The sequence below is a fragment of the Channa argus genome, chromosome 9 (assembly GCF_033026475.1).
Source record: "Channa argus isolate prfri chromosome 9, Channa argus male v1.0, whole genome shotgun sequence".
In the NCBI taxonomy this organism is placed as follows: Eukaryota; Metazoa; Chordata; class Actinopteri; order Anabantiformes; family Channidae; genus Channa; species Channa argus.
This window is the reverse complement of record NC_090205.1, coordinates 539,499-556,366: the sequence shown is the minus strand read 5'-3', so window position 1 is coordinate 556,366 and position 16,868 is coordinate 539,499. Positions and strand designations below refer to the sequence as shown.

Below are 16,868 nucleotides of genomic sequence, written 5' to 3'. Positions count from 1 at the left end.
TAACATTAGCTAATGAGCTAACTTCATCTAGCTTGTTACATTAGCTAAAAGTTAAAGTTTGATCTGTTTCTGCACCTGCTGTGGCCTAAACTGATCGCTGTCTCCTGGACTGTTCCACTCTGACCTGGACCAGAACTGGACTGGACCTGTGGACACAACAACTTTAAAGTCACCGGGAAATAAAGACATTTGTCCCTCTGTGTCCCTGCATTAACCTCCTGTCCACCGTTCCAATATGGTGGCTCCATTAGCAACCTGCATCTCACAGGCAGAAAGTGTTTAAAAAAGATGGAGAGCAACATGTAAAGCTGTAGCTTGTAATTTTTATGATTTGTTATTTATAATTGGGTGTTATTGTTATTTTGTTTTTAGGATGACATTTTAACATCTGTCCAGGGACTGAACAGGAAAACAGCAATTTTGCTAATTCTGGTACATTTACAAATATGTGAATTAATATATATAATGTCCCTGTCAAATAAAGTGATAATGTAAAATAAAGAGGCTTCTGGGTCTGAACCGTTCTGTCCAGTGGTGGAAAGTAATGAAGCACAAGCACTTTGTTACTATAATTTTGTACATTCTTCACATATTTGTACTTAGTAAGTGGATTTTTATACGGCTGTTTTGACTTTAACTCCTCTACATCTCAGAGCCAATATCTTAACTTTTTACAATACTACATTTCATCAAAGCTGGATTACATGTTTCGGTCCCATTGCTTTACATAGTTTATAATTGAAGTAGATGTGTGGGTACTGAGGGTTGGCAGCTCTGGGCAGTGCTTCTCATTAGACTGCAGGCTGATAACTAGTCTGTATATGGTAATGTTTTTATGACCAACACTAAAAACACTCATCTTATTTCTAAGGTATTTCCAAATCTCCTTCTAAAAATTAAAAACAGATCCACTGGACACAAGATTTTTTAATTTGTTTCGCGGGTTTTGACACTTATGAACCTTCTTAATGAAGGAAATGCGATGACGACATTACTTGTATTAGAGTATTAAAAGAAAACTGTAATGAACTTATAAAATGCACATGCTGCTAGTTCCTGAAGCTGAAACTCAATTTTACTGAACAGATAATCTTTATTTTGTAATATGGCACCAAAATACTGTTTAAATAATTCAATGGTAGTTGAATCTGTGCAGTCCTGGTTTTCTAACCCAGCTTAAAACCATAGTCAGGGATATTTCCTGGGATATTTTTACTGCACTGCATTTATTTGACAGAATAGGTACTCTTTACTTGGCACAAAAATATTTTCACCTATCATCTGCTTACTGAGTGCTGGTGCTGATTCCTGAAGTGTGTTCCCCCTGTTCTGTATTCACACCTGTAACTACAATTTCACATTCTAACCTCAGCATTTTAAGAACTTTTTACATGTAAAAATAATTGTTTTATGTTAATATCACATAGAACGCTAATGTTAGAAACTAGTAATTAACAGGTTAACATCCCTCCACCTATTATCTGTAACCACTTATCCTGGTTAAGGTTTTGGTGAGCAGGACCTATTCCAGCTGTATAATAATACCGATGATGATGATAAAAATCGCTCAGACCTGAGCAGCTGCACATCTCTCCACAGCCACAGGATGGAGCTGCAGAGGAGCTTTGCTCCTCCACGTGGCCTCATGACAGAAAGGACTCTGCGGCAACTTCTCTCTTATTCTGGGCTGCTTTGTCTGGGCATTAAGAGCACTGGGAACAGCTGTCCCAATTGGCAGAGAACCAGTCCTGGTTTGTGTGTCTTCTGCTGGGCGGACAGTCCTGCAGAGGGAGTAATCAGTGTCAGAAACCCTTGTCTTTAACCACGAAAGTCGACTTTTCACTGAACAGTTTGTTGTTGTTTTTAGCCATCTGTTTGTCCTTGTTCTTCATCCAATCTTGACATTCTCTGAGGGATAGTTTCTGAACCACACTGGTTTTCTTTACTAAGGTGTTAATTCTAGGTTTTTATTTCATCTGTTTTCTATGCAACATTTCCTCCAGACACACTTTTTACTTGTCTACAGTTAAGTGAAATAGTTTACATTCCCTTAAAGGTGAAAGTAATAAAAATAACACTTTATGAGTGGCACCAGGTGTGTTAAATTCAGCTTTATATTTTTAACTGGGTGGATCTCCAGGGTGCAGTCTCTAGGAATTTGCTGTGACTAACAATATGACTAGAAAAAAGTGCTTTCAGAAGATCTCAAAATGAAACTGGTAAACCTTCGTAAACCTGGAGATGGATATGAATATTTCAAACCGTTTAGACACACATATATGAATATTACAACAGGCTAGATTTATGAATATTGTGTATGCAAGTGTAAATCTAAGTTAGCCACTCTCACTATTGAAACTACTTTGAAAAAAGAGCCAAAGCAGTCACAGTACAAAACTGTGAATTTATATCTGTGCTGAACATAAATTTAACGGTGAGGTGGTGATAAATCAGAGGCAGGTGAACGAGGGGACTCACCTGGAGGAGTCATCCGCAACACCTGAGGAGAAACACAAACACTATATATGTTTTGCACATGAAAACAAGAAAGTTTCCAGGTGCTGAGATATAACATTGGAGCAAAACCCTGGATTCTGATTGGTCATCTCACCCTGAATGCTGAGCTCAGTTGTAGCTGTTACCATTCCGGTGCTGCTTGTGACGGAACACGTGTAACTTCCTGCATCCTCTGCACAAACTTCCTTTATCTCAAGGACATGAAGCTTTGAGTCCTTGAACACACTGAACCGCCCAGTAGACTCGAGCTCCACTGTGTCCTGATACAGAGACAGAGATTCAATTCAACTTTATTTATATAGCGCCAATTCACAACAAAGTCATCTCAGGGCACTTTACAGAATAAAGTCAAGATTATAAAGATATATAAAGAGATCCCAACAATTCCCCCTGGAGCAAGCCATAGGCAACAGTGGAGAGGAAAAACTCCCTTTAACGGAAGAAACCTCCAGCAGAACCAGGCTCAGGGTGGACGGCCATCTGCCTCGACCGGTTGGGGTGAGTGGAAAGGGGAGAGAGAAAAGAACAGAGCAACAAAAGCAACAACAAAACATCGGGCAGATTGGTAGGATCAGTAGCTTCACGCTGGAAGACACACAGCTTCAAAGCCGGGGGACACCTGCAGAAAGGGACATAGAGAGGGGGACAGAGGAGGACAAAGACAACTACGGGAGAGAACACACAGAGTTAATGACATACAGTGGTGACAATTGCTGGATGAGAGGAGAGGAGAGAGGGTCAAGAGGAGGAAAGGAGCTCAGTGCATTGGGGGGTGGGTCCCCCAGCAGTCTAAGCCTATGGCAGCATAACTATAACTAACTATATGCTTTATTAAAAAGGAAGGTTTTAAGCCTAGACTTAAAAGTAGAGAGGGTGTCTGCTTCCCGAATCTGAACTGGGAGCTGGTTCCACAAGAGAGGAGCTTGATAGCTAAAGGCTCTACCTCCCATTCTACTTTTGGAAATTCTGGGAACCACAAGTAGGCCTGCATTCTGAGAGCGAAGTGGTCTACTGGGATGATATGGTGCTATGAGGTCTTCTAAATATGATGGAGCCTGACCATTCAGAGCTTTATATGTAAGAAGCAGGGTTTTAAATTCTATTCTACATTTAATGGGAAGCCAATGGAGAGAAGCTAGTGAAGGTGAAATATGATCTCTCTTGCTAGTTCCAATCAGCACTCTTGCTGCAGCATTTTGGATTAATTGCAGGCTCTTTAGGGAGTTACTGGGGCATCCTGAAAGTAGGGAATTACAGTAGTCCAACCTAGAGGTAACAAATGCATGGACCAGTTTTTCGGCATCACTTTGAGACAGGATGCTCCTAAATTTTGGCAATGTTCCGTAGGTGGAAGAAGGCTGTTCTAGAGATTTGTTTTATATGTGAGTTAAAGGATAGATCCTGATCAAAAATAACTCCAAGGTTCCTTGCAGTAGTACTGGAGGCCAGACTTATGCCATCTAGTGTAACAATATGGTTGGACATCATATCTCTGAGATTTTTGGGCCCAAATACTATGACTTCAGTTTTGTCTGAGTTTAAAAGTAAAAAATTGTGGGACATCCAGGCCTTTATGTCTTGTAGGCATGCTTGAAGCTTTATTAACTGATTATTTTCATCTGGTTCCATAGATAAATATAGCTGGGTATCATCAGCATAACAGGGGAAATTTATGGAGTGTTTTCTAATAATGTTGCCTAAAGGAGACATATATAAAGTAAAAAGTATTGGTCCTAACACAGAGCCTTGTGGAACTCCATAGCTAACCTTTGTGTGCATGGAGGATTCATCATTAACACGAACAAATTGAAATCTATCAGATAGATAAGATTTAAACCAACCTAGTGCAGTTCCTGTAATTCCAATTTCATGTTCCAGTCTCTGTAATAAAATGTTATGATCAATGGTATCAAATGCAGCACTAAGATCTAACAGAACAAGTATAGAGATGAGTCCAGTATCTGAGGCCATGAGAAGATCGTTGGTGACTTTTACCAGTGCTGTTTCTGTACTATGATGAACTCTAAATCCTGACTGAAAGTCTTCATACAAATTATTCCTATGAAGGTGATCACATAATTGTTTTGCGACTACTTTTTCAATTATTTTAGAAATAAAGGGGAGATTAGATATTGGTCTGTAATTGGCTAAAACACCTGGGTCAAGACAGGGTTTTTTAAGTAATGGTTTAATTACAGCTACCTTATAGGCCTGTGGTACATAGCCTGTTTCTAAAGATAGATTTATGATATCTAATATTAATGTATCTATTAAGGGTAAAGCTTCCTTGAGCAGCTTAGTTGGAATAGGGTCTAGCAGACAGGTTGTTGGTTTAGATGAGGTAATAACAGAGAGATCTATGGGTAAAAAGCAGTCTAACAGGGAGTGGGGCCTTATCGATGACTCTAGCACTGTTGAACATGAAGATCTATCTGTAATTTTTTGGGGGGAGGATCTGGTGAATTCGTTCTCTAATAGCTACAATTTTATTCATAAAGAAGCTCATGAAGTCATTGCTGCTCAAAGTTAAGGGAATAGTAGGCTCAACAGAACTATGGCTCTTAGTCAGCCTGGCTACAGTGCTGAACAGAAACTGGGGGTTGTTCTTGTTTTCTTCTATTAATGATGAATAATATGCTGTTCTGGCATCACTGAGAGCTTTTTTTTACATTTTTAAACTATTTTTCCAGGCTAAATGAGATTCTTCTAACTTTCTGGAACGCCACTTCCTTTCTAACTTTTGTGTTTCCTGTTTTAAGTTGCGTGTTTGTGAACTATACCATGGAGATCGCCTCTGCTGGTTTACTGCCTTCTTTTTTAGAGGGGCAACACTATCGAGTATTGTACGTAGTGAGGCTGCAGAATTGTCAACAAGATAATCTACTTGTGCAGGAGTAACATTAAGAAGACTACTTTCCATTGTATTAACATATGGTGAAGCATATGTTGAGATCATGCATGAAATATACAGGAAGGACCTGCGTCGCCTGCCTTTGTGCAAGTACATGAATAAATCACTGCAACAGCTGAGGTATTTTCAAAGGTAGAATGGGAAGCAGAGGCTTGAGCTATCAAGCTCCTCTCCTGTGGAACCAGCTCCCAGTTCAGATTTAGGAAGCAGACACCCTCTCTACTTTAAGTCTAGGCTTAAAACCTTGTGAATTGGTGCTATATAAATAAAGTTGAAGTGAATTTCAATTTCATGAAGACCTTTCATGTTCAAGTCTGTCTCGTTAAGTCTGCAGCTGAAACACCAAGTCATCATAATAACTATTCTGTTGAATTTCAGTAGGCGTAATTAATAAATAACTCCGCTAATTCCTTTTCTGGTCCTTCAAATCGTTTTTAAATGGCCAAACATTCAGACAATGATGCATTTTTCTTCCTACTTTTGTGACTACAACATTTTTAACTTTTGAAGTCTCCAGAGGCCTGCTCCAGCCTTGTTAGAGGCTGTCTGGACATGGCAGTCCAAGTTAACAGTATCAACACAGCAATCCAAGATGGTGGCTGTGCTCTTTGTTGTTGCTGTAGCATTCGTATCTTTAGGTACTAGCTAGGCCATGAATGGGTACATTAGCTTCACAGTTCCATAGTTGTTGTTGTTATATCAGTGAAGCTAGGTTTAAAGATACTATATATAGTAGTAGTACTTTATCAGCTCCTGATGGTGGATGGTAGCCTTTTTTGTTCTGACAGCTGGGAGATCCTGAAGCAGTCCAGGACTCCCAGGATCTCCAGCTGGCGTTTATAAGATGAAACCAGGTAATTTATGTCCTTACGACTCATGATGAAATCAATGGCATGCTCATTAAAATCATCACCCTGAGGTCCAACGAGACTTAAAACCTCAACTCAACACTCGGCCTCCCGAGGAAATGTTGAGTTCACTTCCTCCCACCTTAAACCATGTGACCAGGGGTGTTGGACATTCTGTAGTTTTGGCTGTGAACCTCCCACTCTGTCCCAGCTGGATAGAAACTGGACTCGGTTTAGTGATGAACTTAGGTGGACCCTTGCTCCAAATACTGGGCCTGTTCTCCAGCACTGGGACTGCAGAGCGCCACCTGGGAACGTGAGAAATGAACTTCAATAATAATACCGGACCAACTCTCCAAACTGTGGGGTATATATTTTACATCAGGTAGTGGAGAGACGGCTCACCCTGTTTTCATGGAGGATGGGGAGACATATTTTTTCCAAGAATTATCTGGAGGGGAAAAACATGGGCATATCAGAGAACTAACACCCAATGGTTTGGCTTCCTAAAGCCCAGCAGAGTCCGTGTGAATCCAAATACAGAAAGCAAATTTAAAGTACAAAATTCTTAAACTAAAGTTGTACTACAGACACTGGGAAGGAGATAATCTGATTAACAAGGCTTTAAAAAGTAAAATATAAGTAAAATGTTCTTGAGTAAAACTGATTAAATTGTTAAATAAAATTACAGTTAAATAAAGCACATAGCAAAACCTGAATAAAGGGTTTTGGATTAGATTATTAATGAGTTCTAAACATTAATTTAATAGAAGTGAGAGTTGGAGCCAGTCTCTGGTTTTCTGTGGGTTTGTTTTTTTCAGTCATAAGAACTGTCCCAGACTATTTGAGGATAACACACAGCATTTACAGCAGTTTGTTAATGGTTTCCTTAATGCAACTTCTCCAGGACGAGGATTTTCTGTCACAGTAAACACCCACAGTAACTGAGCTCTATGGAGGGGGGTTCGGTAATGGTGTTACAGGTCAAAAAGTGATCCTACTATTAGCAGTACAAAGAGTTACATTAGGGATATCATTAATGGTGATAATGATATTGCTGCTACTACATTACAAGAAGTACCTGAGGTAATGTTGGTGAAGTTAGCACTAGAATTAGCAGTACTTTTAGTAGTAGTATTCATAAATGGTAAATTATCTGCCATTTTCCACCTCAGCAGTTCCCCTGCTCTGGTTGTTTTGGATCAGGTGGCTCCAGTAAGTCACAGGCTGGAAGATACCAATTTACTTCCTCTTACTACCCTCTGAGTGACTGGAGACACTTAATCCAGGTAATCAGGTATGTGTGTTAATTGAAAACAAGTAGAGGTGGGGTCCTTGAGCACCGAAACTAAAGACTGATCTACCTCCTGAGCCAGTCAGTAGTACTAATATAGTCAAACCTTCCACAAGTATCTCCACAGTAACCTGACAGCTCCCCACATGATTGGTGGCCTGACAGGTGTAACAGCCCAGGTCGTTCACAGTGACTCCTTCCACCACCAGGCTGAAGATACCTCGCCCACTCTGTTCCATGACACAGCGCTCTCCACCAATCAGAGCCCTGCCTTGTCTGTACCATGTGACCTGAGGCTTAGGGTGACCACAGACCTGGAAGATATTTTTTTATACTTTTAATTTTTCACTTATTGTATCATTTATGACACTTCACTATCAAAATGTAATTAAATTACACCTGCAGATCATATCAGTGTTAAAACAGCTGCACACAGATGTTTGAGGTCTAAGGACCTTAAGCTTGACCCCCACGAGGCCGTGCAGCTCTATCATTGTCCATGTTTTATTTCTTCTCTCCAAGTTGTGGCCTGATGTTTTAGATTATATAGGTTTTGATTATAAATACACAAAGTTGCTCTTTGTGCTGCCATCAGGTAAAGCTCAGCACTTTTTCTTACTTCATCTATGTGTTTTTTTCATCTTTTATATAATTTTCTCACCAAGTGGCTGGCACATACATCATATGTATCGTTTTTGTGAACACTGAGAAACAATAGAAATCTGAGTCCCCTTCCTTTTTTGACCAATAAAGCTGTCTGGTTATAGTTCTTTGGATAAACTGATGAGAAAATGAAAAGAGCTCCTGACAATAAAACAACTATAAAACAACTAAACCTTAGACAAGGAATAAAATGGGTATGTTGGATACGTGGAGGGACCCAAAATTCACACGGTCACTTGTGGGGACATCAGAACTGAATTTTAGAGTGCTGACACTGTTTGAGCGTAAGTCTAAGGTCAGGGTTAGTTTAGTTCGAGTTATAGTTAAAGTTTAGGTAAGACCAAGTTTCTGTTTGTGTGGTTTACTGCAGGTCATAAAAAAATGTTAATCTCTCTTTCCCCCTCGGTAAACAGCTGTTTCTGGTCTTTAATGATATATTAATATTTCCATATTTTTGTCTTCTTTACTTGTCTTGTTTGTGTTTAAGACAAAAACTTTAAACCAGATAGAGAACTGAGTCTAAACAGGTCTGGGTCTAAATACTGGACTAAGTTATGACTGAGGAGGCAGAGACTAATGGCAGGAGATTTGTGCAGTGAAGGGACATGAAGCCACATGAATTTACTCAGAGCCACATATTGAATATGAAGCAGATCCAGGACCCCATACTTAAGTGAACCACATCTTATATGCAGAAACCTGATTTGGTTTCTTCACACTGCAGAGAAAATGCGCAGAATGCAGACTGTGTATGTTAAATCACTTAATTTCTAAATTACAACAAAGCTCATACTGTTTTTTTGTTCCTGAACACACCTGTCCTCTTAGCTGTCTTTACTGTGTCGGGTTTAGCCTCACATTTTTAAGTCTGAACTTTTCTGAATGAAATCTGTCTCCAGCTGTGAATATTTGCCATCTGCATATGTTTAACTGATTGTCTTTGAGTAATAAGAACTGATGAAGTACTGGACCAATGTAAAGTGTAGTCTTCCAACCTTCCCCTCCAGTCGGGCGTCTCCTCCGAGGGTGACTCGGACATTGCGTGGCGGCAGGACGAAGGCTGGAGGCTCATTGCCCTGGAAACTGCATCTCTGTGATGGGGCTGTTACTTTAGATACGTTGGAGAAGTCTGAAGCGAGCTGGCTGTCACTCATTCTGCTGCTACAAAGGAAAAACAAACTTTAAACTCATGAATAATCCATACTGATTTACAGAACATGTTACTCCTCAGCCTGAAATCTAGAGTGCTCAGTGATGTCTAATTTCAGACCAGATTTTAAAATGCCTTTTATGTTAAAGGTTCTGGGGAAGATTGTTTTCACTCAACAGAAGAAATTTGAATTTAAAAAACAACAAACAACAGGTCTACAAGATAAAACTAGAACTGCAGTTGTAGACTAACCAATCAAGTTTCTGTTTACATGCAGGTCTGTGCAGACTAATATTCTAATCAGTTTATCCATGAATAAAGAGGACGTTTGCAGGAAATGTAATGAAATTTGCTACAGGTGTTTCTGAGATACAGACTGATGAGAATGAGATGGACTTGAGTTGATGGTGACTTTGACTTTTGACCTTTGACCACCAAATAAATTCTAGTCAGTTTACCTTTAAGTCCTGCTAGATGCTTGTGCCAAATTTGAAGAACTTCCCTCACGGTGTTGCTGAGATGTTGCCTTAAGAATGAACAAATTAACGACCTGGAATCACAGAAACACTCACTAGAACCACGGAAACATTTTCTGCTTTTGTATAAAGATGTTTTAACATATACAACTTTTAAAATTCACCACGTAACAAGTATTTAATTACTCAGATATTTATATATATGGTATATATATGGTATATATACAGGTATATGGATGGCCTGTTGTAAGTCAGGTGTGGCTCCCTGCTCTCCACATTGACAAAAGCACTGTTCTTGGTGGGGCTGGGATCACAGCTCCTTGTGGGCATTGCGTCACCTGTTAGTCATTTTAGTTGATGCTGCAGTGGAAGTTTTATCAGAGTGAAACTGACCGTTTTCAGAGCAAACAGCAGCAGCCTTCAGGCTCTGCCTTACATGGCTAAAAGCTGCTAAATACACCAAACTCTTCCTGTTTTCACGCTGTATCTTAACCAAATGCAGAGTGTACCCTCAGAGCTCTAAAGCTGTCTGAGGGTATGATCCTTTCCAGACACGTTTCTGTCTTTATGAAATGAGATAGATCAGAGGAAAATATCCTGCCAAAAACAGATAATAAGACAACAAACCCCTGGGGCCCCACTCTCGTAGACTGAAAGAGACAAGAAAATAATCTGTTTGTTTAGTTTCTGTCTGGTGGCTGTCTTTTCTCTTTGTCTCACTTTGTGTCTTTCACCTGAATAGTCACTCCTTGGTAAATGCTGATTCTACACCTGGAGACAGTCCATCTTGAGCACAGACAATCATTGGGTGAAAAGGAAGTAGAAGCAGAGAGAGTCTCAGACAGAGAGAGTGTGTGTAAGAGAGACAGAAAGAGAGACAGAAAGAGAGAGAGAGAGAGAGAGAGAGAGAGAGAGAGAGAAAGACGGGTCAATGGAGGTCTCTCATCTATCTGTATGTGTCATTACCTGAGCGAATGCTCAGGAGGAAACATTCAGGAGAAACTTTATTTTTATTTTCAGTTTCTGAAGTTTTGACTTTGAGTCTGACCTGAATAAAGGCTGTGGAGCCCTTTAGCCAATGATTAACCCACTATTGTCTCTGGGGGGGACCTTCAGTCTTCTTATTCTGATCAACCTTGGACAACACAACATATTTCAATGTCCAAATACCATCAGCCCAGAACACACATGGTCTAAATCAAGGGGACAGATTCACAGACATCTAGTGAGGTGACAGGAAACCACCCACCATGCTCTGGGCTCGTCTTTAGCTCTTTAATTGGAGCAGATTCCTTCTTGTTAGTCGAGCTTTTAATAAACTTCCTCTACACACAAACTCCACTGAAGTAACGCTTTAGCTCCTTTAAAGGGACAATTTGTGTTTTTACGTGTTGTTTTTCAAAATAGTCAAAAGTCAAGTTTGTCCGCTGACATGCAGAGAGCAAACACATGGACAGCAGCTTCACTCTGACCTCACATTGAATTGGACCTGTAAATGTTTCTCAGGCTGTAGCTGATGAAGGACCTCAATCCAGGTTTGTGGAGAATTAGTAAAGCTCTATATACAGATGACAGAGGGTCAGATTACTAACAGAGTCCTTTGAGGATTCACATATCACTGCAACATTTATCAGGATTCAGTGGAACTCTTTCAGCCTTTTACTTTATATGTCCAGTTTGTATTGACCTATGGCAAAAGAAACCAGCACTCACCTGAAACTGACCTGTTCTTCAGGATTAGAACTACAAATCTCAGACACCCAAACAGACATCAGCCATGAGTGTTTATGTCAACCTTGACTTGAACACAGCAAATGTAATCAGATTACATATTTTATGATCACTGTCTTCGCTATGGCAAAGAAAAAAAGAAAAACATTTTGTTTGGTTGTGTTTTTGTAAAGTTCTGCTGTTATTTAAGGTGTACTTGTCTGTGAACAGGAGACAGTTACAACTCCCACTCCAAACCCACTGTAAAAAAAAAAAGGACAAACTCACCACAGACGTTAGTTCTTTGAGCTGCAGGAACCAGACTGAAGACCACCTGATGAATCCACACACTCGGCTCTGGGACCCTCTCCCCCTCCTGCAGTGGTCACACCCCTTCTGGGGAGGAGCAGGGGCAGACTGAATGGCTTGTAGGCCCCTGAGCCCACAGACCCCCCCTTCATGCATGCAGTGCTTTTAGGAGTTAATAAGTCCCTATAGGGTGGAGAAGGGGAGACAAAGTGAAGTTATAAACTTTAACAGCTGCAGCTGTAAACATAGAGCTGTGCATACATTTCAACACCTGACTGATGAGACCCACATGATTTGGATAAAAGAAGAAATCATACTGTGCGGATGTCACATCGCCAGGTTCCTTTCGAGGAAAAGAGGAGCTCAACTGTTTTTAGTTCAACAAAAACTGATCAAACACTCAACACCTTGCTTCACATCAAGGAAGAAACATGGTTCATCAGAAATCCGAAAACACCATACTATGTCCTCTGTCTTTGGAGGCTTGCCATGGAAACAAAGCTTTACTTTGAAGACTTTGGAACAAAACTTTCTGCTGCAGAATGTTCACATTAGTTAGTGGTACTGGTGATACTTTTACTTTCTGCAGTCACAGGTTGGTTGGTCTGATTAGATCCAAAACCAGATGGCAAATCAGAGATCCAGAAACAAAGCTTTTGAAGGATGGAAATGTGTGTACATGAGTTTACTGACACTGAGGTTAATGTTTCTTTTGGTAGTAAACTCCTTCCTTTCTCAGTTAAGGCCAAATTTACATGTGTTCCTCATGATTGACCTTCACTAAATTAGAAAAGCCAAACTTAGGTTTAGAACAGCAGTTAGAAAACAATTTCACTACAACAGATTTTTATCTGAAAATGCTGTGAACAAATTTAAAGAAATTATTTCTTCATCATTTTCTCCACCATGTGTCAGTGCAATGGTGAGTTTTTTTACTCCTGTACAAGTTGATGAGTCCAAAGCTCCACTGTGTATTACGCTAGATACAGTTGCCCCTCTTAAATGAAACAGTGAATCTGAGGAGCCAACCTCTATGGTACAATTCAAAAATGCGCAGCTTAAAGCAGATGTCACGAAAGTTAGAAAGAAAGTGGCGTTCCAGAAAATTTAGAAGAATCCTATTTAGCCTAGAAAAACAGTTTAAAAATGTACAAAAAAGCTCAGTTACCAGAACAACATATTACTCATCATCTAGTAACATCTTTACTAGAGGAAAACAATAACAAGCCACGGTTTCTATTCAGCACTGTAGCCAGGCTGACTAAGAGCCACAGTTCTGTTGAGCCCTTAACTCTGAGCAGCAATGACTTCATGACTTTCTTTATGAATAAAATAGTAGCTATTAGAGAAAGATTCACCAGATCCTCACCCTAAATATTACAGACAGACCTTCACGTACAACAGTGCTAGAATCATCAATAAGGCCCCAATCCCTCTTAGACTGCTTTGTACCCATAGATCTCGCTGAGCTAAATTGAATTATTACGTCATCTAGACCAACAACCTGTCTGCTAGACCCTATTCCAACTAGACTGCTCAAGGAAGCTTTACCCTTAGTAGATATCATCAATCTATCGTTAGAAACAGGCTATGTACCACAGGCCTATAAGGTAGCTGTAATTAAACCACTACTTAAAAAACTTTGTCTTGATCCAGGTAATTTAGCCAACAGACTAACATCCAATCCCCCATTTATTTCTAAAATCTTTGAAACTGTAGTTACAAAGTAAAGGAATAATCTGTCTGAGAATTTCCATTCAGGATTCATCATAATACAGAAACTGTCACCAATGATCTTCTCTTGGCTTCAGATAATGGACTTGTGTCTTTTACTCGTCCTACTAGACCTTAGTGCCACATTTGACACCATTGACCACAAGATTTTATTACAAAGACTGTAACATGGATTTGGGATTAAAGAAACCACACTGCCTTGATTTATGTCTTACCTTTCAGACAGATTCCAATTTGTTCATGTTATTGATGAATCTTCTATATGCACAAATGTTAGATTTGGAGTTCCACAGTGTTCTGTGTTAGGACCAATACTTTTTACTCTGTATATGTAGCCTCCAGGCATAATTATTAAGAAAAATACCATAAACATCCACTGCTATGCAGATTATACCCAGCTATATTTATCTGTAAAACCAGAAGATACTAACCAATAAGTCAAGCTTCAAGCATGACTAAAAGAAGTGATGGCCTGGATGTCCTAAAATTTCCTACTTCTATATTCAGACAAAACTGAAATGATTCTATTTGGGCCTAAAAATATGAGAAATATGCTGCCTAACAATAAAGTTACTTTAGATGGCATTTCTTTGGCCCCCAGTACTGCGGTGAGGAACCTTGGAGTAATCTTTTACCAGGATTTGTCCTTTACGTCACATATAAGACAAATCTCTAGAACAGCCTTCTTCCACCTACGGAACATTAGGACATTAGGAGCATGGTGTCTTAAAGTGATGCCGAACAACTAGTCCATGCATTTGTTACTTCTAGGTTGGACTACTGTAATTCCCTACTTCAGGATGCCCCAGTAACTCCCTGAAGAGCCTGCAATTAATCCAAAATGCTGCAGCAAAAGTGCTGACTGGAATTAGCAAGAGAGATCATACTTTACCTTAACTAGCTTCTTTCCATTGGCTTCCCATTAAATCTAGAATAGAATTTAAAACCCTGCTTCTTACATATAAAGCTCTGAACGGTCAGGCTCCATCATATTTAAAAGACCTCAGAGTACCATATCATCCCAGTAGACTACTTGTGGTTCCCAGAGCTTCCGAAAGTAGAATGGGAGGCAGAACCTTTAGCTATCAAGCTCCTCTCCTGTGGAACTGATTCACAATCCAGATTTGGGGGCAGACACCCGCTCTACTTTTCCCTTTTTAATAAAGCTTATAGTTAAAGCTGCTCAGTCAAGCTGAACTAGTTCTTAGATATGATGCTATAGGTTTACACTGTTGGGGCACGATATAAATAATGTTGAACTGAATTGAATACAAGTTACCAACAGCTTAGGGGTGAATAGCTTTTCCTAATCAAAACAGTCAAATATTATTGCAGCTGCTGTCATATAACGACAAAAGCATAGATAAAATTATCCTAATAATATTAGTTTGACAAAAATACATCTTAGAAGTTGAACTTCTGACAACAACAGCAGAACAATGTTTTAGTCATCCAGTCACAACAAAAAGGTGCTAGTCTTGAACCATCTCTAAAGCCTGTTTCAGTCATGAACTCAAGAAAATGTCAGGAGAATCAGGTCCTAACTTTGTCTGGAGTTTCCCTTTCAGACATGTAGCCAACATTGGGAGACAGTCCATATGAGATGCATTCTCACTTGTGAAGAAATACTCTGTGTAATTGGGCAAGGGGTGGTGCTTTGGCACTTTGAGCAGGGGACAGGACATGACATAAAAACAAAGCTGTGGAAGTGACAATGTTTTGCTTTGTAATCTGGTCGTATATCACAGAATCTTGTGGTGTTCCTTGTATTTGTTTGATGATTTCCAGGTCCGCCCTGACCTACAGAAGTTCACAAATTTTGTTGTCATTCCAGTTCGAGATTGTTGTTGTGTTCATATGAATGAGCTCCTCATCTTCGGGTGTTCTACCGGTTTCCCGGCAGTCGCGGGAAATCGATGTGATCAACACGCCCACTCACTCATGGTGAATTCTCTGGAGTATTACCTTCTCTATTCACAAATGAGCTCGGTTGGAGATAATCCGGACTTTACACTAGGGAGCTGGCTGAGTACAATCTGAGTAATGTCAGGGCCAACAGACTTGGGCATTTGCATTCACACATACACCCACCCCAGAGAAAATTTGGAAAATGAAAGGGGATTTAGTCACAGTTGGGAAAAGTATGTGTCAGTGAACTGTGGTGCGTGTGCCTGGAACAGATACTTCCTAAGCCACTGATGTTTTGCTGATGTTCTCCTGAATACGAAACAAAGCATTCCATTTTATATTGGTTATATACTGATTATGGTGTACAAAAAAATCCCCTACATTACAACAGTAATTTTCCTTTTGACTCATATCTGTTTTATATGTAAAGGCTGAAAATGAGTCTCTACTGTCCACTTAGTTGTCAGCTTATCAGGAACACAGACGTACAGCCAGTCCTTCATGAACATGACAATGTTCACTTTTTGTGGAATCTGTTTACACTGAGGTCAGTGAATGTGTTGGATTTTATTACATTATACTGAAATGTTTCTATTACTGAGCTCAGAACATATATCAGTGAGGTAAATACCAGAACGCTGTGTTAGTACCGTAAGATGCAGTGCAATGCAATCAATAGAAATGTAACATTACTACAATACGTGTAAACGGGGAACTGTAAAATAAGCTTGGGTAACTGGGCCATTATCTTGGTTAAGGCTAAACGACAGCGTTTTTCACACTTACCCGATTGTGCAGTGGGTGAGGGTCGGCTAAGAGCCGACTCCTCCACAGCTGAAGCTGAGAAAGGGAGTGTAGCTGCAGCGTGGAACTGATTATAAACGTTGCCGAGTTTGTTACGAGTGAGTCGAGGAGTCAATGTGAAGTAACATCATATCAGAAATCTGACCTTGACGCAGTTCGTCTGAATAAACCAGAGCAAAGTAAAAAGATCAGAGCTCATTATAAATCCACTGTAAAACATACTGAACCACCAGCAGAACTTTTAAAAACAGAACCTGCGCGGAGTTTTCCTGTCTATTGACCAATAGCAGCAAACGTGGAGTGTTACCTTGGACACGTCATAGTGCAATGCATTATGGGTCTTGTAGTCTTTTTTCTTTCCTCTTTTGAATGAAAGGACATAATAAACCGTTTGTCTTTCATTGCTCTTGACCTAGAACACCGATTTCAAATGTAATTGCACATTTCAACTACAAAAGTCCCCAATATCTATGAAATAATTTTTAGTAGCTTTTTAGGTGAAATTTTACTCAAAAGCCTCAAAAAAAAAAAGGTTAACAGCTGA

At 39.8% G+C, this 16,868-nt stretch overlaps 1 protein-coding gene across 5 annotated transcripts in view; it reads right to left on the bottom strand.

The window, feature by feature from the left end:
• Positions 1 to 16,551, bottom strand: part of mylka (myosin, light chain kinase a) — a 61,355-nt gene extending 44,804 nt beyond the window's left edge. Inside the window, exons 1-11 of one of the 5 annotated variants that reach the window (XM_067516927.1) lie at positions 16,307 to 16,551; positions 11,858 to 12,061; positions 9,842 to 9,933; positions 9,229 to 9,394; positions 7,677 to 7,884; positions 6,682 to 6,727; positions 6,419 to 6,584; positions 2,612 to 2,777; positions 2,479 to 2,500; positions 1,574 to 1,781; positions 76 to 146 (exon numbers count right to left, since the gene is read on the bottom strand). In XM_067516927.1, coding sequence (XP_067373028.1) covers positions 76 to 146; positions 1,574 to 1,781; positions 2,479 to 2,500; positions 2,612 to 2,777; positions 6,419 to 6,584; positions 6,682 to 6,727; positions 7,677 to 7,884; positions 9,229 to 9,387 — 1,046 coding nt within the window. In that variant the 5' untranslated portion in view covers positions 9,388 to 9,394; positions 9,842 to 9,933; positions 11,858 to 12,061; positions 16,307 to 16,551. Of the gene's footprint in view, positions 1 to 75; positions 147 to 1,573; positions 1,782 to 2,478; positions 2,501 to 2,611; positions 2,778 to 6,418; positions 6,585 to 6,681; positions 6,728 to 7,676; positions 7,885 to 9,228; positions 9,395 to 9,841; positions 9,934 to 11,572; positions 11,712 to 11,857; positions 12,062 to 16,306 lie in introns of those variants that run through there. The other 4 variants (XM_067516925.1, XM_067516928.1, XM_067516926.1 and 1 more) reach the window with 4 other exon arrangements.
• Between the last annotated feature and the right edge of the window lie 317 nt (positions 16,552 to 16,868).